Consider the following 23,837-nt stretch of genomic DNA (forward strand, 5'->3'; position numbering starts at 1 on the left):
TTCTTCTTCAACGTAATTTCTTTTTTTTTTGTTTCGGGCGATGCGCAACGGATTTATCTGTGGCACCGCAAAAGAGATCGATTTTGCAAGACTGGCTTTGGCGCCCCCTGGTTAAAAAATGACGGCGCAAAAAGAAAAGAAGAAAATCACGTAATATTCTATGATTTTGTAATTTTTGTTTAAAAAAAACCGCATGTCTCTATGATAAATACATTTCGAGAAAAAACAAAAACAAATACCTTGCATTTTTTGTAACGAAAAAAGAACAACCCCCTTAAATTTAAATACTATTGAAATTTAATTTGTTTAATATTTCTTTATAGAACGGAAAGTGTCATTTTACTTAAGGCACCGTACTATGCACCACTAAGTTAATGATAACTAAATTGTATGGTAACAGATGTTTTCAACACCAACAAACATTCATGATGGAATTTGCTATTATATTCTATGAAAAAATACATTATTGCATCATAATCAATAAACTTTAAATTTTTTTTTATCTATTCAAGTTAAATTATCTACATATTTTTTGCAATTGAATATTCAGTGATTTTTTATGTTTGCATACTGTATCTACCTAGTAAACGTCCCATTTCATGAAGTAAGTGTAGGCTCTATTTCTTATTAGGATATTACTTAGTATTTTTACACCTCATATTTTAAACGGTTTTATGATTAATTGTGAATAAATTCATATTTCTTTCATTTTAACGATGCTTATTTATCTATGGTCCGATTTATACATAATTGTTAAGTTAAAGAATTTAAAGCAATAGTTTCAAAGCAATTTCTATACAGAATGCGCAAAATATAATCAATAAAATACAAATTTAATTTCTATGCCAATATCAATTACATATTTTGAACCTAGGAGAGGCAGTTTATAGTTATATAGGAATATGTTTTTGCATATTGATTGATCGAAAACTGAAAATGCTGACACTGGAATCTATATATAAAAATATTAATACATTTGATAAGTAATTGTGGTGCTCTGCATAAGTTATTAATCGATGATATACCTGAAAGTTTTAATTGGTTGTGCAGCGCTAATTGTTTCTTTGTGCGCATATATGTCAATGTAGTCTGACTTTTCAAATTTTTTTTATAAAAAAATACACTAAAATTAAAGCAATTTTCACAAAAAATAATTTTCTAAATTTCACTGTGGCTGAAAATTCAATGATGGAAACTTGTTCAGCAGAATTTGCTGCTATATGGAAACTGTATCTACGTTTACAACTTATATTTTCTTCTTCCTAATCACAAAACGAGGTAAACAATGTAATAAGACCCCAATTATGTTCTCAAGTCGATAATTTATTTTCAAATATCAAAAAAATATTTTTGATCTATAAGTGTGAATAATGTATAGATCTACTATACTGCAAATAACTTCAAATTTTTAGTAAGAGCTTGGAATGCATATGCTACAAAAATGCATACTTCAGTACAATTTCCTGCGCTTATATTTCTATTTATACATGAAAGTATCAATGTACATTTGATAATGTCCAGGCCAAATGATCATTTATAATTATAAATTCCGTGCTATAATAATTTAAAATTGCAAATGTGTAAGAAAAATTGTCTTCAATATCATTATTTAAAATAATAAATGATCAAATGGGAATGACAATACAATTTAATAAATATGAAATCTATTATATACATATGTATATTTATAATATTCTGAAAAAGCATTGTTAACCTTCGGCAATGGTATTAACATTAAACAAGAAGTTGTATTACTATTACAAGGAATAACTGAACAAAAAATAATCTTACTAGTAAAATGTAACATTTACATGTTACTAATTTTTAATATGTATGTACTGAATTTATAAAACAAGATGAAAGTAGGTAAGGATGGAAGGTAACTGAGTATCGTACATGTAATTCAAATTTTTGTAATACTAAATGACTAAAAAGTAAAATCAAACCTTGAATTTGCCTTGGAACTTAGCATTAGATTATTAGATTAATATAAATTATTAATAAAATTTGAACTATAAAAATTGTGTAATAGTTATCTTTTTACATTACATAAAAACCACAGCTCATATATAAATCCACCTAATTTATCTCAGAATAATTAGGAGGAATATGGGTTTCACACAAACTGTACTTATTAAATAAGTGCATTTGGACTATTCAAAACTTAATCTTAACTCTAGCTTAGTACATTGTATATTTTCTATCAATAAATTAGTAGTAAAATATAATATGTGCATATATCATTCACCTTCTTAAAGAGAAAAAAATACTTGAATACTTTGCTGCATTTGTGCACATTTCGAACAATTAATTTAGGTGTATGCAAGTATGTTTTTTCCAAATGAGAAATATGTGACGAGAGATACTCAATAACCCTAACATTTTCAAATTGAATCTAATTTAGAATGAAAAATCCTATTTTTCTGAGTAATGTTCAAACTTAATACTATGTTAAACTTATCAATAATTTTTGACGGGTTTACCTTTGTGAGATTGTCACAATTGTACTTCTTGATACTCTATAGGACCTTCTATCTTTATGTAGGTTTCCGTTGGAATATCATTGCTATCATAGTGGTAGTCTTCTATTGGAATCTGTAATAGAAATTTAATTAAAATGAGAACAAGTAAAAATAAATGAATCAATAAAATAAATATGTTCTATCTTTCTAAACTAAAATTTTACTAATCTTTAAATAAAAATTAGGTAATTACATAACTAGTAATTATATAACATACCTCTATAGTATCACCCTCTGGTAACAAATGTGAATTCAGTAAAGTCTCATCAATAACAACTCCATCATCTTCGGTGACCACTGTGCTTTGATGCTGCTCTTTCATATGATCTCTGAGAGCAAACCCACGAGCATAACTCGCACCACAGATAGAACATTTATATTTCAAGCTATTCTGCTTCTTATGAATTTCCATGTGAGCTCTAACTGCATATAAAGATGCAAATGGCCTATTGCATTCTGTGCAGGCAAAAGGCTTAGTATGCGAGTTCTTGTGCCCAGCCAATTGCACTGCCGTTTTGAAAGCTTTTGGGCAGTATGGACACTTATAAGCCCGAACTTCTGAATGTGTCATCAAATGATGATTGAAAACACTATGGGCTTTGAACCTGCAAACATCAATTATAATGACTGTATAATGAGAACATTAAAATCATCTAGCAAGTATTTGTAGCACAAAGTTTGAATATCACAGTTTCAATTTTTCAATATTACCGTTTATGACAATGTTGACATTCATAAGGTCTTGCACCAGTGTGTGTCCTCATATGCAAAGTAAGACAGTAGGATACTCTAAATTTCTTGCCGCATATTTCACATTCATGAGGCTTCTCTCCTGAGATACAAATAAAAGTAAACAATACATAACAAAATAAATTGTAAATCTCAATCTGAAAGTTCTTAATCAAAATAAGAAAGTACCTGTATGAATTCGTTCATGTTTCACTTTTTCATGAGGTCGAGCAAATTGGCGATCACAAAACCCACACATGTAAGGCAAATCACCTCTTTGTTTCTTTGCTTGGGGCTAAATAAAGTTAAATAAAATATCCTTAATATGTTGTGTAAAGAAGGTTTTAATTAAATATTTATTTCCGTAAATAAATAAATTTTGAACATTATTTCTTCAAAGAAAAAAATTACCTTCTCAATATTGTGAACCCTCATGTGCATTGATAGATTACTTTCAGTGAAGAATTTCCTGTTGCATATGTGGCAATTATATTGTAATTCACCACTATGTACACCCATATGGATCTTTTCAAATGCCTTATCGTACCTGTGCAAAAAAATCACTATATCAATTCAAAATATAAAGATACAAAATACAAAACACAACTACTATTGAAATATGTAATAATTGAAAATCATAATATATGAATAAATTTTTATAATTTCATGCCGCAATAAGTTCTGTTCTTGAGAAAAATATAAAAAAGCAAATCACATATCAAAACTATATGAATTGACACAAGACATTTTCAGTGCAGTAGATAAACATAAAAACATTTCTGAACACTTTACTTTTGAGAGCCTTACTGAGGTTGATTTATTTTTATATATAATTTTGGACCACTTACCATTTGTTACAAATCTGACATTCAAATTGTTCCCGGGGCTCTGGTGGTTCACCTTCGGCTAGATCATCCATTGCTTCTGGTCCTGCAGGTCCATAAAATTGTTCTATATGTTTTTGTTTAATTGGACCATGCATTCTCCGATGTAATCTAGAAAATATTAGTTTGAAAATACTTTAAATTATATTAAACTTTAAATATATTACTTTTTATAACTTAAATTAAATCAAATTATAATTAATTATTATCACTTGAAAAAATAACAAAGCAAATCCCACCTTAAACTTTTATTGCTCGGAAAGACTGTATCACATTCGAAGCACATATAAGGTCCACCAGATTTCACTGTAGCTTCTGCTTTATTTGATTTATGAATCTTCATATGAGCATTAAGCAAGCATTGCGTTCGAAAAAATAAATTACATGTGGTACATTTGTGAGTGTCATTCTTGCATGTGTGTGATTTAAATTCAACTAAAGTCTTGAATTGAAGAAAGCACACACTGCATCGATACATTTTTCGTATTTCTGTACCAGGTTCTACTTTTATATTTATTTCTGACAAATCTGTGTCTGGCATTATAGTAGTTCCTAAAAATATGTAAGTAGTAGATGATACTACAAATTTGCATAAAAAACAAACTACAAACCATTTTCTGTTTCAACACATGAATAAAATATTGGTAATGCTATACGAGCTTCATTTCTCTTGTCTTCTATTTGCTTCTCAAGAGATTTATCCCAAAACTTCTCTATCTGAACAACCTGAAATTGTTATTCTATTAATAATCCTGAACTAATAATAGCAAGTATAAATGTAAATTTGAATTTGAACAAGGACATATTATAAAAAAAAATCAGCTTTGAATATTTAAATTTGAAATATAAATTCATGATTAGGTAAAATAATATTTGACAAAAATTAATATTTTAAATCATATTTTAAATTTTAAATATTTTGGAAAGAATTTTCTTACACCATGCATAATAAAAGAAACAAATTCAGCAATTAACTTGAAAATTTGGAAAATGAAAATAGAATAGAGTATAAATTTGTCTTCCATTTATATAATAACTCGTTTCTTCCTTTTACTTTGTATATGGTAGAATAAGGAAAGTAGGAATACTAAATAAATTCATGATCCAATATATTGCATAAAAAGTTAAATTATCAATATTTCAAACCCAATTTTTTTACAAAAAATAAACTATTTTTAAAATAGCTTAATGGCAAGTTATTCTGTACTAGTTATTAATATTACTGTATAACCAACTCCAGAGAAAAAGTAAACTAAATTAAATACTTTTACATACATTAAAAATGGAATTGGATAATTAAAATAAGCACCTTTCGTGTATAAAGCCTGCCATCTTTATCTGTACATTCCTCCTCTTTGAGGGTGTTTAATATTTGTGGCATCTTCCATGTTTTATTTTTTGGTGACACTAAATTACCACCATTTTCTTCCGTTTCATCAGGAATAATATGCTCATCATACTGAATTAAATCATCTAAATTTTCTGGGTCTATTAGTTCTTCCGCTTCTTCTGTTCCTCCATTTGTAATATCTTCTTCGCACATCTAAATTGAAAATTCTTATTAAAATTACTTAACACATAAATTTTGTGTATGATATTTGTAAACAGAATATATCTGATTGTGTTTCCAGATAATTACATTTATTTTAAGTAAATAAAAAGTCTGATCAACATATGTTTTATATATTAGGAGAAATGTTTCAATTAATATTCATTGCGCAAATTATGACATAACATTCCAAATAAATAATTTGTTTTACCTCAACCATTACTTGCTGCTCCTGATGATAGTCATGAATATGCTGAACAACATTTGAGAAACTTATATTACAACTACTGCATGTAAATAAATCAGCTTGTCTGCTATTGTCATTTTCACCTTAAGTAAAACAATATTTATGAGCAAATGTAATACTTTGATTTATTTCTTTAATAAATTTACCTACCATTAACAAATTGAATGGTGTCTTCTGAATTTTCATTACTAATATTTTCTTCCTTAAAATGCCTTGTGTCTTCTATGATATCGTCGTTTTGAACCATTATTAAATTATCCATTAATGACCCACTAAAGGCATTATCTTGATATTCGTTAGCTACATGGTACTCAATTCCCGGCATATCTTCCTCATCATCTTCAATATAATCTATGATGTCATCTGCATCATCGGTTGGTAATTCTTCTTCTATTAATTCCATGTCCTGATTCTCGGCATTGTCGTTTGCTAATATCACAAACCGTGTTATATTATCAGGATCTAAAATTTTCAGGTTTCATTAAAATCACTTAGACACTATGACTCACAGATAATACAAATAATATATACAAACCTAGTGAATAATCATCTAAACTATCGACATCACTCATTGTGCTATCCTTGGCCTGAACGCTCAGTTTTAATGTCTCTGTAAACATAGGCCAATGTAACAAACATTTGTTAGGAAGTTACATATTACAAAACATAAATTTCACATAAAATTATTATCAATTAATTAACACTGAAACTATAACGCCTTATTTTCACATAAATATCATAACCAAAGTCAACGGCGATATACCTGTAAAACAGGCATATCACAAACATATTTCATATGAGCAGCCCATCAATAAAGTAACCTTAAAAGTTTTCAACAACTGCTCAAGATGCTTTATTTACATTCGTACTTCAACTTTGTTGTAATTTCGATATAGACATTACCACTACTTGCTCAAATAATCATTACCTTTCTACAAATTGTTGCTAATTTCTCGTAAAACACACTTCACATAACTTCATGGTGCACTATTAATAACATACGATACCTATTCGTACAACTGAAGTGAGTCTCGCTTTTCGCTTCAAGATGCCGGAAAGGCAGATAGTTCCACGGCGGCCATCTTGTTGCCCGCGTTCTATTTTAATTTTTATTTACGCTCGTAAAATATAATTACTACGTTTTAGTTTATTCAGAGTTATATAATTTAAATTATTTACTTAAAAAGCATTTTCGCATCAATTTTCAGAAAAAATATATAAAATTAACTTCCGGCTTTTACCCGCCAATTTTGAAATTCTGTTGTCTGTCATATTGATTCTAGACTATATGAAAATATAATATATTCCTATTGATATTGATATTCAAATTTTTAAACTTTTATGTTTAAATAAATGTAATATTTTTATAATTAACTATTTTGCAAAAAATAGTTCAAGCTATAAGTTATATTATATTTAGAACTGATCGAATCAAAATTTCCATCACACTAAAGTTTTAATTAATGAATATTAATATGATGTGGAATTAAAAATAAACTAGTTGTAAATACCATTTTGCCTTAAGGCAAGTTGCATAAACTTCTCAAGCTTATCAACAAAAATTAGAATTTGCTATATTTATAGCTTATAAAATGTTCAACTGAAATCTTTGAGACATTTTTATAACATCTGTAATTTTATAAATTAAATTAATCTGTTTAACACATATCATCATATATATGTGTATTTATAGATGCATATCATTTAATCCTTTTTGCATTCGACACGAACTAACGCATATAGGTGAGTCCACACCTAACGAACGAACATAAATGAACGTACCAGAACGAACGGCAACAGCGTAGTGTGGCGCCACAACGATCACGAACGAACATAAACAAACATGGCGAGCAATGTTCCGCAACTTGTCGGTACATCAAAGGGAATTGTTCGTTCATGTTTGAACTCGTATGTGCAGTGTGGACGCTACCACGAATGTAGACAAACATTTTTCTTTTTTGATGTTAAAATGTGCCGTCCTGCATTAGTTTATGTTGTGTTTATAGTTTAGTCGAACAAAAAGATTCAAGCGCTCACTGCTTTGAGACGTTTGTTTGGAATTATTCGCGTTCGTTCGTGTTCCTATTCGTTCTCCTTTATATTTTCTTGTTCGACATGTTCGTTCGTGTTCGTTTGTTAGGTGTGGACGCACGTTTATGAAATTGAACGCGCAAGTGTAATCCATAATCATTGCTTTAAATTTACATAATTTATTTTAACATTTTTTCTGAAAGTATTATGTCTCTATTCTGTTTCGATAAGTGATTTTCAATATAGTGTACTTAATTTATAAATTAATTAATTAATTAGTGTTAGTTAGTATATTACATATTTTGGTGCCACCCTTATGGGGAAACTATTGTTGTGCTTCGTATATTTCACTGCCTTAACAATGATATATTTCAGCTTGTAGTTGCCTTCAGCGGAGATTATATCGAGGATATATAATTATAAATTCAAACTCAAGAAAGTCCTTTTGACTTATAAAATAATTTATTAATACTAATAGAACAACTTTTAATGAATATTAGATGTAGTTTGTATTTAATTGAATTTGGTAGTTTAGTATCGCCGCTAGTTGCCAAGAAGAGACTGGTCCTTGCATGTGCATCATAGGGTTATCGCCTTCGGATTTCTTCGGGTATCTCCGATACCCTTCGCCTGTCCTAGCTAGTGGTATGCATACTAACACAATATTCGATAGGGGTGTGAAGCGGGCATAACACTATGAACAAACTTTCTCTTACCAAAACAATTAACATAGTTAGTTAAAAACTAAATAACTGATTTAAACATAAAAATGGATATCAAATTCGAAAAAAAATCGACAAAAAAACAAACCACAAACTAGTGGTGCATGGCTTTGGCCTTAAGGCATGCTTAAGGCAAATTGCTGGAACTTCCCGCACCATAATTAAATACTTGAGAAATATCAAATGTTTTGAAATAGATTATAATAAATACTTATAATATAAATACTTATAATAATTACTGTAACTTTTATTATTTGTATTTTATAGATAAAATATAAGAGCTCATAAATTAGACGACGACGTTTATACAATATATGTTTACGAAAACGTTTACGTTTAAGGCATGCTTAAGGCAAATTGCTGGAACTTCCCGCACCATAATGAAATACTTGAGAAATATCAAATGTTTTGAAATAGATTATAATAAATACTGTAAATTTTATTATTTGTATTTTATAGATAAAATATAAGAGCTTATGAATTAGACGACGACGTTTATACAATATATGTTTACGAAAACGTTTACGTTTATGAAAAATAAATAAACAATAACCTTGATCAATGGTTATTTCATATTTCTAACAATTACATAAACTGAATTATTCATTTGAAGTATATAAGTGAGTTTTATTTTTTTTAATTTTAAAATTAAAATTAAAATACGAATTATTTTTGATATTTAAAAAAGTTATTTTTTGAAAATTAAAAAAAATGAAATTTGAAATCAAATTTTTTTTGTTTTCTCCAAACCTAATCGTTTCTTCATTAGCACATTGTTTTCTGCCACTCTGAATCGGCTGGGTCTGTCTTTGCCAAAAACAATAACCACGTATTCTCATCATTACAAATTGAATGGTTTTTGAATGATTTAAATCTGATGTCCTATTCTCTCAAAAACTTAATTTCCATTTTTTGTACTTCGGAGGCTTCGTATCTCGGAAACGCCTCTACCGACCTTTCTTTAAAACTAATCAGCACTTATCCTCATAAGTTGGAATCGAATGGTTTTCGCATTCAAATCGGTTGAGCGGCATTCCTGAAAACGTCGTCAAAAAGTTGTATCCACACACACATACATCACATCCATTTTTTCTAAGGTATGCCAAATTTTTCAGAAACCTTTGAAACAACGCTTTCAAATCGACCACTGAAAAATTCAGGTAAAAAGGGACCAACATTATTATTTTATACACGGTCGCCAAGCTGTAAGCATCAAGTACTAACAAATTAGCTCAAATATTTAAATATACAAAATTTTGTAATTCTATATTATTAAAAAAAAGTGCAATTTTCATTCTAAATTAAAGTCTTTTTATAATCAATAGTTCAAGACGGTTGATAGAGCAACCATTTTTATTTAGTTTTTCAACTAATTAATATCTCAGCAAAAATAGTATAAATAAAATTAATTTGTTCAACACATTTTATGTGTTCGATTTCTGGTTCCAAAAATACGTTCTTTAGAACCGGTGAAATGTCAATTGTAATCAGTAGCTGCCTACAAAACACAGAACCTACATATGCACGAAATGAAAAGATTCGTTTAACCGTCCGGATAATGACCAAACTTTCACCATTTGTTCAATGACTATTCAGTGTACTAATTACAACTCATTAGTACAATGAATTTCATTTTTTTTCTGTGCAAGCTGGCTAAGTGGCATATGAAACAGCTATATTTATACAGTTTATAGTCCTCATAGAAATAATGATAGAGAAATACCAAGGTCAACGATATTTAGTTACCTGAGATGTCGCTTTTCCCCTTACGTTTTGCACTAGGGAATAGACCTACAAAATACATATATAGTTAACTCTTTGGGGACGGCTGTCCACCTGAGTGGCCAAACATAATCTGTGAGGCACAGACTATTTTATAAACAATGACTCAGTTTGCATCGAAAAGTTGAATAAATTACATATAGCAGTGATAAACAGTGTTGTATTTTGAAAATAATTTTAAGTTATTTTAGTAGTGTTTTCAGCCTTTTTCTTTGCTATACGTTTTTTTTAAATATTTAAAACGAATAAGGCAAAACGACTGGTAAATTTTGTGAGTGAAGCAGTAGTGAGGATGAGTTTCAAATAGACATTCATACAGACAAATTTTACGAAATTACTATTAGCACCGAAGATAGTGATGAATGTGATGATGCTATTATCCAACCAACAAAAAGAAGAAGTTCGACAAATTAAATGAAGAGTGGAAAGACATTAGCGAATGTGCAGATTCTCCTTCAATAATCGAGTTTGACATACACCCCGGCTACAAATACCAAGCAATATAAGACATCCAATAGATTATTTTACTTTATATTTTACAAATGAATTATTAGACAATATAATAGGGAAAACAAACCATTATGGCAGCAAAAAAATGAACAAATATACTGACTAATCAGTGGCATATTCTAAATGCGAATGCGAATTCAACCAGCTATGTATTTTGAAAATTGTTTTGAACGTCAGCATTCTTTATAAAATGATCAAAAATAAAGTAATATTATAAGTGTATGTCTTTCAAGGTACAGTAGATTGTTTTGAAATCGGCACCGTCCCGTAAGTGTTAAAGTGAAAACAAAACATACAAACTTACTGTTATCAATATAAAAATCATATTAAACCTAAATGTAATGACTCATCGAGTTTTCCACGGTAAGGCGAGATTTACTTGTTTTATTTTCAGGTAAATTATTTTATGTTTTCACTATTAAAAAAATACAGTAGAGTCACTCACTCTCGGAGAAATGAAAACATGGAAGTAACATTCAAGGCAGAAAAATCTGATGATGACTGCGTGTTGGATAGTAGTGACGATGAATATTTTTCTCAGAGTGAGACGGCAGCTTCAGATTGTTATATTACTGGTAATTAACATTTCTGTTTTCTTGTGTCGTGTTGATAATTATAATGTATTTTGTGTTATATCAATTATGTACTTTTTGCATAACAGGTGATGAAATAGAAGTCAATAATGAAGACGAAGAAAATAAAAATGAAGAAAGTGAAGTAGAAGCGACGGGATCAGGAATGACAGCAAAAGATGGTACTCAGTGGGCTGCGACATCACTAAGAGAACATCAAGCTAATAGGAACATCAACTTGCTGTCAAATCTAGATACATTTAAATTATTTTTTACACCAGAAATGGCTGATATCATTATATGTCATACCGATAAAAAAAGCAATTTCAATATATGCAAATTTTAATAAAAAAAAAACAGAAAAAAACAATTGGAGTGGAAAAATTTTGGGCTGCAGGAATTTTATGCATTCTTGGCTATTTTGATAACTTCTGGCGCCTATATCTCAAATACAGACAATGCGAGAGAAATATGCCAGCCGTATTCATATCTATTGTATCGCGCAGCAATGGACATCGGTCGCTTCCGGAATATTATTTGTTTTATTCGATCTGATGATGCTAATACGCGAGCTCAGCCTTTGGAAAGTGATAAAGCTGCTCCAATACGAGACATTTGGACAATGTTGTACAGTAATTTAGCAAAACATTATAAGCCAACAGAAAACATGACAATCGACGAGCAACTTTATCCATACCGAGGTTCAAATAGATTTACTATGTATCTCTGAATTAAAGTATGGTGGATATGTGTTGCTGAAAGTTCGTATCCACTTACTGGACAGCTTTACACCGGGAAATCGGAAGATGATTGTGAGAAAGACCTTGTTAAAAGAGTCGCCAAAGACTTGGTGGCACCATATAAAGGATTTGGTAGAAAAATTACAGTGAATGATTACTTCACTAGTTTTCCACTGGCAAAATTTTTACTATCTTGGAACTTGACAATTGTTGGCACATTGAAGAAAAATGAAGTACACATGGATAAAATGCTTGGTAGGTATACACAAAAAGATCAACTAAAAGGTGGCCTTTAGCATTTTTTCACGATATTCTCAATATTGCCTTTCTTGTAGTTCTTGTATTATAGTTTGTATTATGAAAATAATAAAATGCGGGGTAAAAAATCGTATGAACGACGATTACGACGAGGAGAGAACTTTGTACTCCATTCGTTGAGAGTCGTTCGCATAATGCACAAATTGTGAGGTATTTCTCAATGATCTGCTCTTGGTTGAGCTGCCAATCCAAATGCGCAGCCATCATTATTTGTATCCTTGACACAACAGACACAGCGCGATTCAACCGGGAGGAAAAAGATTACTGGTGCTACTATAAATGTCTTTAACTAGAGAAATTTATTTGGTATGTAAATATTAGGTTGGGGAAAAAGAAATCCATTATTTTTACGTGAACTTCAAGACTTTATTTAACATGTTTTGCATTGTCCGATTTAGGTCAAATATGCTTCATTTTGTTCTATAATTTGTTGCCATTTTAATGGTAGCTTCATTATGCCTCTCTCATAAAAGTCTTGGTCCTTATTAGCGAAAAACTCCAGCAATTGATTTTCACACTCTTCCCTTGATGCCAATTTCTTATCACTAAAAAAGTTTTGCAATGCAAGAAAAAGATGGTAATCGCTTGGTGCGAGGTCCGGACTGTATGGTGGATGCATCAAAACTTCCCAACCAAGCTCCTGGAGTTTCTGACGAGTCACTATAGAAGTGTGTGGCCTGGCGTTGTCCTGATGGAACACGACACCTCTTCTGTTGGCCAATTCTGGCCGTTTCTGGTCAATTGCTCGCTTCAGACGGTCCAGTTGTTGACAATAGATATCTGAATGACGATGATTTCAGTGACTTTGTCGACATTTTCGACGACGGGCCTGTCTGTGCGAGGGGCATCCTTAACGTCAAAAATACCCGAACGGAATCGACGAAACCAAAATTGCGCGTAATTAGCTGTTACAGTATCGGGACCATAAACACTGTTCACATTTTCAGCCGCCTGACTTGCATTTTCGCCCTTATCAAAGAAAAAGTGTAAAATGTACCGAATTTTCTCTTTGTTGACTTCCATCTTTAACGCCGTGTAACTCAGAACTGAATGGACAAAACAAAAAACTGCAAACGAATTCTTTTAGTGCGAACTGTTACCTTGACAACGTGCATAAATTTGAAATTGTTTGATCGATAATTTACGAGATATCGATCACTACAGCCATCTACCGAAAAAATAATGGATTTCTTTTTCCCCAACCTTAGTGCTACGAAAAGTGTTTAATTATAAAAATTAATTAAAATTTAGATTGATAGGACGCGCTTTAAGAAATTTTTTGTGTATGTATTAGACTTGTGTTTGTATTTAATAACGTGTAATAATAAAAAATGAGCAATATTGAATATTTTAACTTATAACTTACATTAAAAGATAATGGCAGCAGTCTAATGTAAATTAAAACAAAATATTACATTGAAATAAAGTATAGTATAGATATAATATATAAATTATATTCTAATAAAAATATTTTATTGATTATAATTATAACTTTAAGCGGGCAATATTTAGAAACATACATGACATCATAAAAAGTGGCAAAAAAAGTGGCAAAAAAAGTTTTGTTACGTGCAGTTTTTAGTATTACTAATTTTTGATCGAAGCATTTCTTCACTCAAAGTACTCAAAAGCGGGTTCTTTCCACAACCACAATTGTTGCGAAAATCATCTAAATCCAGTGCCCAAATCATACCTCCTCCAAGACCTAATTCTCTTATTAATGCGGACTGCAATAATAATATATGCACATGCGTATATATTTGAAAACAATTTATGAATATTTAATTTTATTGAAGCCTTTAGTAGATGAAAAAACATCAAATTGTAAGATTTGTAAAATTATCAGGACAAAAAGGCAATGGTGATCAAATTTTCCATAACTTCTTAATTTTCAGATCATAAAAAATAAATTTGTTTCAAAGTGAAAATAGCCTTTCCAAGAGTATAAATATAAAGATCAAGAACATACTATAATAACCATTATGTTGTCTTGTAATAGCCATTAATAAAAAGTTGACTTACTTTTCTTTTAACTTCGTCAACATCATCATAGGAAACCCATTGGTTATTTTTATACGCATAAGGTCCAATGCGTCCTTCAGGATCCCGAACAACTTTCCATCCATTTTTGTGTACATTTTCACAAATCTATGTGTTATGATATAATTATATATAATTTTCTTGAATATTTATATATTACACAAATCGAATATTGTTTATTATACAGATATTGTATTTATTTAATTAGATTTCTCTAGATTTAGACTCAAGAACTTACCTCATAAAATGCAAGAAAGCCAGCGGTTTTGGTGTATTCTCCTGGTTGACCTCCGCCATTGCTTGGCGCATTAATGCCATTATTTGAAGGATTACTCAATGTAAATGATTGGCCGTATGTTGGTATTCCTAATAATATAGGATATTATTTAAATTAAATTTAAATTTAAATTTCATAAATTAATTTACAATATTAAAATTACTGAAATAATACTGAAAATTACAATAATAAATTTAAAATTACAAATACAATATGAACCATATGCAAATAAGTAAAAGAAAAAACAATTGTGTTGAAGTGAATTCTAAAAATGTGTTTAAATATAATAAAATAAGAGCGCGATAGGGATCGTTCAAGTATTACGTAAGCAGATTTATTGCAATTATTTACCCCCCCCCCATCCCCCTTGTCAGCAACAGTAAGCAAAGCTCTTACCCCTACCCCCATGCTTACGTAAACATTTTGCAATTAATGGATTGTTTTTTTTTTAAATATTGTAATTATTAGGTTATAATTATAATTTTAAAAATGAGAAAATAGGTTTAGGATGTAGTGATTTTACTGATATGGTATTCAACATAAAGTAACAAAATTATTATAATATTTCGAACATAACAAACTTATTTTAAATTTTTGGTACTGGCAAAGACAATGTAAGGTTGCCATTCGGTAAAAAAAATAAAAATCCCCTGCCCCCACGTCAATCCAAAATAAGCAAATCGCCTCGCCCCCTATAGTGCTTACATAATACTTGAACGGCTCCATACCGAAAATACCACAAACGCTCTGATTCTCCTCCAGAGCGAATAAATCTTTCGCCTTTTACTAAAGATAAAAAAGTACCAAAAACAACAGCATGAAAGTCAGGTATAGTTCTAAACTAAATTGAGCAATACGGAGTAAATGTACTGATTATGGTTATATTTACTGTATAAGCAGGACTGTTTTAAAAATATTCGATCTATTAATTCTGTCGCAAACCGCCAAATAACAATGCGTCAGGTTTTATTGATAAGTTAAACTGATTAAATTAAAATGCTTATGCCCACTTCAGCGTTTAGTTAACCATTTTTTAAATTTTCAACTTCCACTGAGCCAATAAAATTACTTGACAAAACCCACGTACCCATAATCAGCTTCTCAGGTGGCGCTCCCTTTTTAATCCAGTATCGCACTGTGTAATCGACGTTAAAATAATCATACTGATCACCCGGATAAGGAAGTAATGGAGCAATATGTCCTGTTTTTCCATCCCACTGTCCATGATAATCATAACTCATGATTCCGATCCAATCTAAGTATGAGGCTATTTCGGAAACATCATATGCTGCGTCTATAATTTTCTTGCTGGGCGAAACAGCACTGGACAACAGAAAACCCTGAGGCTTAAGTGCAGCAGACAGTTCTTTTACAAATGCGGTGAAACCTTGCTTATCTGATGGATTACTTCCTTTGCAGTTACCCTGTACATCATTTTTTTTTTATTTTAACTTCCTGTAGGGTAAGTTACATTAATTGCCCAAATTTCGAAAATGAAATTTTTGCATATCTTTACGTTCAAAAGCTTCTAAGCATTTTGGCATACCTTAGAGAAAATGGAAGCATGTATGTGTGTGTGCGTATGTATGAAGACATTTTTTGTCAACGTTTTTGGGAGCACGGATCAGTCGATTTGAATTATTAAAAAAACATTCGATTCCTATGGATGAGGAGACGTGCTGATCAGGTTTTGGTAGAAGTTGGCCCAGTCGTTTCGGAGATACGAAGCAAAGAGCGTAGAAAATGGCAATTATGTTTTTGAGAAAACGGAGCGGAAAGATCCGATTTGAAAAATACAAAAAACATTTCACTTGTAATGACGAAATGAAGAATTGATTTATTTTTGCAAAGATAGGTACAGTTTCAAAGATCCAGAAAAAAAATTGAAATAATGCTATTTGGCGGTCGAAAATTAGATATTTTCGACAGTATGAATCAACTAACTTGAATGAGTATCAAAAACTTTCAAGAAAATTGAAAATATTCAAAATTTAAAAAAAATATTCAAAAAATCAGTTTTTAAAACAAATAATTTTTTTTTTAAAATAGTAGGTATTTTCAAAAAACTGTATAATTTCATTTCAAACTCAAAAATTTCATAATTCTTGAAAAATGGTTTATTTCATTTCTTCCAATATTCAAATTGTTCAAATGTTTTCAAAATTTTTAAAAAAGATCAAAATTCACAAAAAAATCTAATTTTTCTTTTTTGAGCTTTAAAAAACTGTGAATTAAGGTACAGAAAATTTCAGCAATTTGCCTTAAGGCACGATGCCATGCACCACTAATTTTATTTATTATATTAGAAACTACTTAAACAATACTTTATAATAATAATTTCAAAAACACACTTGATGTAGTATTAATATTTTTCGCGTAAGATCAAATTCAAAATTGTTGATTGTTTCAACGTATCTAGTTGGAAATTACTGAGAATTACAAGACCATTATCGCAATCTGTTCAAAATATCTAACAAAATCGTATCATCTATTTAGAATCTTTATACAATTGTTTAAAAAACGTCCTTTTAGAAAAGAATGAAAATGCTGTAGAGGTACTACTCTCTAAATATTTTTGAAATGTAATAGATTGTTAAAAAACTTTATTTTTTGCGTTTATATATTTCCCGAACAACTCTATTAAATTTGTATATCATATTATTCAGTTGAAAATACTATCTTTTTTTTGTCATTGTTACTAGATGTTAAATTATTAACAGTTGTAAGAAATATTGTAATTAAAAAAAATATTATTCAATAATAGCCAATATACAACAAAAAATTATTGCACCAATAACATTTCATAAGAAATGCTTGATAAAATTTTGATAATATTTTATATAATATACCTGCCAACAAGCTGGATATTCCCAATCCAAATCTAATCCATCAAATTGATACTTTTTGAGAAATTCAACGGCATTTGTTATAAATCTTCTCCGAGCATCAGCATTATTGACTAGACGTGAATATTTGTCTCCTTGCGAGTCATTCCATCCCCCAATTGCTATTGAAACTTTTACACCTTTTGCTTTCAGTGACACTACTTTTTCATAAAACTCTGCGATAGATAAAAGTATATTGTATACATTAATAACATATCTAGAAGTTTATACTCAAGTTCTAGCATTCATTAGATAATGAAAAATAGAATTTAATTAACATTAGATAAATGAAATATTAAGTACTGAGAGTTCAGAAATTTTGAGGTCAATGCTACATTATCATTGAAACTTATAAAAGTTTTGATAAGTGCAAACTAGAACATAATACATGAGTGATTTAAAAGTAAAATTTATCAACTGATTGAGACCATTTGAACCTATTTGTTGGTCATTTTTTTAAATCTCTCGGTGGGATAATAATGCTAAAGTACATATTATTTAACTATCTTAGTATATTCTTAAGCATAGTTACTCGTATTTGCTATAGACATATATATAGTTTCAGACATATATGTCTTTTAAGTTGGCCTATACGTCTAAAAATAAGACAAGATATACAGCAAATGATTTTCACAAAAGTAATAAGGCGAATGTCCATTAAAGTCGATATTGTAGAAAATAAATCCATTCCAAAATGTAGATACATATATACTTACTGTTATCAAGATCTGCCCAAGTGTCAAATGGCTTCATTGTTAAGGTGGATGAATCTAATGTTGCAAAACCATATACGATGTGGGTGCAGAGACTGGCGTCAATATTATCTGGTGTATATTTTCCATCTCTTTGCCGATACCAAGCCCAATTTGTAAAGTAACAAATTACTTTAAAATCATTTCCTTTTGTCCGTAACATTGGATCGGCGTCACTGCTATCTTAAAACAGAATGGAAAATAACTATGTACTTTAAAAAATAAACGGTATGGGCGTGTTTCCATACAGAATCGGCCCTACCCTGGTATTTAAATGATTTTGATGCCATTTTATAGGTCTTTTTGAGAAAATTCGAAATCCAAATTCTCAAATTCGTAGCTCATCATTTGGCCGAGATGACAGATATCGAAAAAATGTTAACGTCATTCTATTTATACTGATCTTGTCTATGTTGTTTATAACAAATAATGTGAAAAAATTATTTGTTAGTGCGTGAAAAGGTAAAAATGATTTTTTATTTTCCATTTTCTACCAGTGTGGCTCTGTGGACTACTTTTAAATTAGCATAATTCGAAATCCTGTACATTTTTGTTCTGTTATTCAAAAATTCATTTAAATGTAGGTGGAACTTTGTGGTGAAAAGTTGTAAAAACTAAAGCTAATACATGCGCTGCCGGTACAAGAACACCCATATAAAGTCGCCTTGCAAGGGCGACGAGCAAGCATAAGACAAATTCTGTATACATATATGGGAATATTTATTAAAAACCAAAATTCATTTATATCTTGTATATAAGTATATTCATTAGTCATAATAAAAAATCCAACGCGACGAATAAAAACAATAATTATTATTATTGATTATTTTCATTCGCCGTATAAGCTTGTGACTAATATATTTAATGTATAATATTTATCTAAACTTTGTTTAGAAAACCGAAAGCGCAAACAAACACACACACACACAATTATTTTAAGAAGTTGTGGACGTCAACTGTAATTGGTAGCTATCTACGAAACACCACAAAACGTGCTATGCTTCGGCATAAATTCTGATTAGAATCGCTCCAGCTCACGGCGAAACTTTAAACTTTGATAAATTCTTATAATTCAACCGCTTATCGTAGACCTGTAATATTTTAGTATGGTACTTCTGACTACAAAATCTATCGTTGTACAAACTTCCATAAAAATCGTAGAAACAATTTTCTTCAACATTTGAAAACGAAGAAACGCCCCAGCCGATATTAAACATAAACTAATCAACTAATTCCTAATCAATATCTTTCGAATAGTTTTTGAATTTAAAATCGATTAAGATTTGTTAGCTTAAACGTGGACAAAAATTTTTACACTTTCCTGTTAATTACAAAGAAACGGCTTGACCGATAGTAGCACACTGATAAACGCTATTCCTTATCGAGTTACTTCGGATGGCTTTTAAATTTTTGAAATCCGGCCAGCCGTTTTTGAGTAAACGTCGACAAAAGGATAGAAATAGGCTCACGTACACAACACAATACATACTTTTTCCAAATTTGGTTTCATTCGATTCAGAACGGTATGATATATATATATATATATATATATATATATATATATATATATATATATATATATATGCACATTTTATAGTCAAGTTAAGATCCGTTACCTGCTCGTATTGCAATAAATACAATTTTTCCAACAAAACTTAATTATTATGTATATTTATATTATATGCGTAATCACCGGTACAATTTGGGTGTTGCTCAATTTTTGAACTGTGATCAAATATCAATTTGACAAACTTGACCTTGTATTGATATTGATCAATATCAATAACCTTACTTTTTCATATGCGATTTCATCAAATATTTTATATCAAAAGTTATTTAAGATAATTTTAATAATTATTTATTTAATGGATTTATTTTTACAATATATTTTTGTTCAGTTCAATTTTCACTAGTTTTTGAATTTAAGTTCTTAAATCAAACTATAGATAGCAGGTCTATATAAAAGTTATGCGATATTTTCATTCACCAAGCTGTTGAAGTAACATAATTAAACACAGATCTTCAGAACTGGAGATAACCATCATTATAATTCATACAACGTAATTCTTATTTTACCATTCAGTTGGTTTAGCTTTAATATTATCATTATAAAAGTCGAGAAGAAATTTTTTTTTGTATAAATAATACGCTGTAGGATGTAACTCTGGAATCCTTGGAAGAAAATGTGATTAAGAGTTATTACTAAAAAAAATAAGAAAAGTGGAGAAAAGTGAAAAATTGTGCAAAAGGTGTGACAAATTGAATTTACGCGAAGAAATAAAAACCATCAAGACGGGAGTGACACCATTTAATTCTATTTTGGATAGAAAATTGATAAAATACTCCTACCAATCCTCAGATACCCAATCCTGAAGATAAGTAATGCAATTTATGATTTTTTCTAAGATTTTTGTGAATGAACTTCTAATTTGATATAAATTATAAACACTTCCCTCAAATTATTCCGCTCATGAGAGTTTGTTTATGGAAAGTGGTAGTAATTTTGACATAGAAAATTTGCTAGAAAACTTATCAAAAATGTCTGTACAAAACTTTCCAAAATTTGATAAAAAGTTGATCCACACTATTACGCGTTTCGGAGGTAACCAGTCAGAGTTAAGTTCTTTCATTATTAAAGTAAGAAAAATAAAAAATGAATATTATGATAGAGAGAATACAACGTGTGTTCAAAACAAAATAGTTAAGAACGCAATTTTGGCTAAATTGTATGGCAGGGCAAAACTAGTCGTAGACACTGCGAACGTAAGGGAAATAGATGACATTATAACTGTTTTAATTTCTAAATTTTCTGATCGGAGGGATGATACTTCTCTTTGCTTTGATTTATTTAATATGCGTCAAGGTAATAATGAAACGGTTTACGAATTTTATAAAAGATTTGAAAAACTTATTAGCATTTTTAATAACTATACGTATTTACATATTACGAATAAAGATATTTTGAATGACAGGTGCGACAGATTTCAAAGGAGTGCACTAGCTCTTTTTACAGCTCGTGTCAAGCAACCTTATAGCTCATTATTAAGACATCATGAAGTTTTCTCTCTGGCTGAAGCAATGAGAATTATCTCTGAATATGATAATATAAATCATATTTGAAATAACATTTAACTTTCAGAACGCAAATCAAAATAATAGTAAAATAAATCATAAAAAGAGTATTAAGAATCATAACTATTCACCTGTACAACAAAATCAAAACTTTATGAAACAAAACCAACATTTTCAAGATCCAACTTCAATAATAATCAATCCAAAGGAAGTCGTCCATCCTTGTTCAACCAACAAAATAATAATATAAATTTTCAACAATCAAATGTCAATCAAAGTGGTAATGTGAATCAGCAAATCGCAAGATCTATGGAACACAGTAACTAGTCACCAATAATTAGTGGTGTTCAAACCATTAATAGTAAACAGACAACTTACAAACAAAAATTAATTGTTAAAGTTAAAACTTTTCAGGATGGTTCTACTGATCATCTTGGTATCAATGAGAATGAAACACGGTTTAGAGCCAAACATTATTGGTCGAGATTTAGTTACGATTAGGATAGTTTATTATGTGCTACTCAAAAACATGATCAAAATTCTCCTCAACAAAATCTTTCAATAACTCCAACTGCACCAACCTATTTTCAAGTAATACATAGGGAATAATCAATACTTTTTCTAAACGTGTTCAAGCCTATCCTAAGTTTATAGTTTCTAACATTACCCTAAATATTGTAAGAATCAATTTTATTTCGCATTTTGGAGTTCCAGAAACTTAAATTATGGACAATGGCCCAGATCTAAACTCCTCTGACTTACAAGAATACCCAAAAAATCCATAAAAACTGTTAGTATTCATAATATTACACTACATCCATGCTTCCAAATTTAAATGGTCCCATTGAAAGATACCACTACTTTAGAATATATTCAAGTACTTAAACGATACAAAAGATATAAAAATTACTTTACAATAAATACAATAGATTCTATAACTGAATTACAACCATTTATTATTATTTCACTATATTTTTTTAACGATATCACCGTATGATGTAGATTTAGAACCCAAAATTTTAACAAATTATTTAATCGACTATAAGAAGCGCGCAAAGCTAATATAAAATGAGAAAATATTTGATAACATATACCAACACAATCACAGCTCGTTCTATAAACATAGTGAATTGTCACATAAACACTTTCCATATAAATAAAACACTCATGTTCTTATATATACATTGCAAATATATTTGCATCTGATTCCTCGAGATAAAATTGTATCGCGTTTTAAATCTAAACATGCAAGATGATTTAGGAAATATGTACTATATTTTCACGATCACATAGACAAATAGTTTATAAACAAAAATTAAAACGACATCGAATTAATACGCAAAAAAATTTACAGTAGAACGATTTTGCTGATACACATAATACTTCTACAATTAATTTCTATTTAAATGAAAGGAAATATATTTCCAAGAATTGAACACCGACGGACGACTTCCAGTTGAAACAATTAAGAAACGCAAAATTAAATAATAAAATATCACAAAATCAAGCATTATATAAACACTGATATAATCAAATTACACATTAATAATTTAAATTCCTATTTTAATACATTTTTGTCAATTACTAAGTAATAAGCACGATGAATATTTGCAGTATAATCATAGGAAGCAGTGGATGATTTAGATGCACAAGATTGTAAAAAAATTGATAAATCGATCAAAATATTTCAAAATCATGAAAATAACTTAGCAAACACTTCAAACAAACAAATAACTATTAGTCATAAGTTGATTCAATATTTTAATAATACAATATTGGATATTAAGAATGAATTAATTTTGAGTAAATAACTATTAGTCATAAGTTGATTCATTATTTTAAAAATAAAATAATTGATATCAAGAATGAATTAATTTTGAGTAAAAAAATAGAAGATATAAATGAGTATTTAAATAGTTGCTTTTGTACCAAAATATTAGGTTGTCAAATATCTCCCGAGATATTTGACAACCTAATATATAAATATAATAGTTGTTTTGTTGCCAAAAGGTACTGTAGAAAAGATAAGTTAGAATTTAATTATATTAACAAATATTTTGAATAATTTAGAAATATCCATACACTTAGCTCGAATAAATATAGCTCTTAACTCTTATTAATTTAGATATTTTGAATTACTTATATGACTAAATTGTAAAAGAATTATATTAAAAAATTTCATTACCCTTCTCCATACATCAAACC

At 29.6% G+C, this 23,837-nt stretch overlaps 3 protein-coding genes across 5 annotated transcripts; all 3 read right to left on the reverse strand.

Moving 5' to 3' along the window:
- Nucleotides 1–2,133: 2,133 nt before the first annotated feature.
- Nucleotides 2,134–6,981, reverse strand: LOC113378494 (zinc finger protein 436-like). Of its 3 annotated transcripts, none has more exons than XM_026619033.1 (13): nucleotides 6,753–6,854; nucleotides 6,467–6,541; nucleotides 6,082–6,393; nucleotides 5,896–6,014; nucleotides 5,445–5,678; nucleotides 4,747–4,861; nucleotides 4,375–4,687; nucleotides 4,100–4,246; nucleotides 3,663–3,798; nucleotides 3,441–3,546; nucleotides 3,234–3,354; nucleotides 2,740–3,127; nucleotides 2,134–2,595 (listed from the first exon to the last, which is right to left on the reverse strand). In XM_026619033.1, the coding sequence occupies exons 2-13, from the start codon at nucleotides 6,501–6,503 to the stop codon at nucleotides 2,497–2,499; spliced, it is 2,127 nt and encodes a 708-aa protein (XP_026474818.1). In that variant the 5' UTR covers nucleotides 6,504–6,541; nucleotides 6,753–6,854; the 3' UTR covers nucleotides 2,134–2,496. The 3 variants fall into 3 exon arrangements, with proteins under 3 accessions (XP_026474818.1, XP_026474817.1, XP_026474816.1); XM_026619032.1 differs by having other exon boundaries at nucleotides 6,695–6,830; XM_026619031.1 differs by lacking the exon at nucleotides 6,753–6,854 and adding an exon at nucleotides 6,860–6,981 and having other exon boundaries at nucleotides 2,135–2,595.
- A 6,019-nt stretch (nucleotides 6,982–13,000) lies between these two features.
- Nucleotides 13,001–13,629, reverse strand: LOC113375428 (histone-lysine N-methyltransferase SETMAR-like). Its single transcript, XM_026615367.1, has 2 exons — nucleotides 13,473–13,629; nucleotides 13,001–13,386 (listed from the first exon to the last, which is right to left on the reverse strand). The coding sequence occupies exons 1-2, from the start codon at nucleotides 13,627–13,629 to the stop codon at nucleotides 13,001–13,003; spliced, it is 543 nt and encodes a 180-aa protein (XP_026471152.1).
- A 542-nt stretch (nucleotides 13,630–14,171) lies between these two features.
- On the reverse strand, nucleotides 14,172–23,338 carry LOC113378496 (probable chitinase 10). Its single transcript, XM_026619034.1, has 7 exons — nucleotides 21,764–23,338; nucleotides 18,525–18,739; nucleotides 17,773–17,984; nucleotides 16,011–16,347; nucleotides 14,885–15,012; nucleotides 14,629–14,754; nucleotides 14,172–14,333 (listed from the first exon to the last, which is right to left on the reverse strand). Exons 1-7 carry the CDS (start codon nucleotides 21,802–21,804, stop codon nucleotides 14,172–14,174), a joined length of 1,221 nt encoding a protein of 406 aa, XP_026474819.1. The 5' UTR covers nucleotides 21,805–23,338.
- Nucleotides 23,339–23,837: the final 499 nt, after the last annotated feature.

This window comes from Ctenocephalides felis, unplaced genomic scaffold (genome assembly GCF_003426905.1).
Source record: "Ctenocephalides felis isolate EL2017-DRISC unplaced genomic scaffold, ASM342690v1 CF-g0.4_SCAFFOLD_01886, whole genome shotgun sequence".
NCBI classification, from domain to species: domain Eukaryota; kingdom Metazoa; phylum Arthropoda; class Insecta; order Siphonaptera; family Pulicidae; genus Ctenocephalides; species Ctenocephalides felis.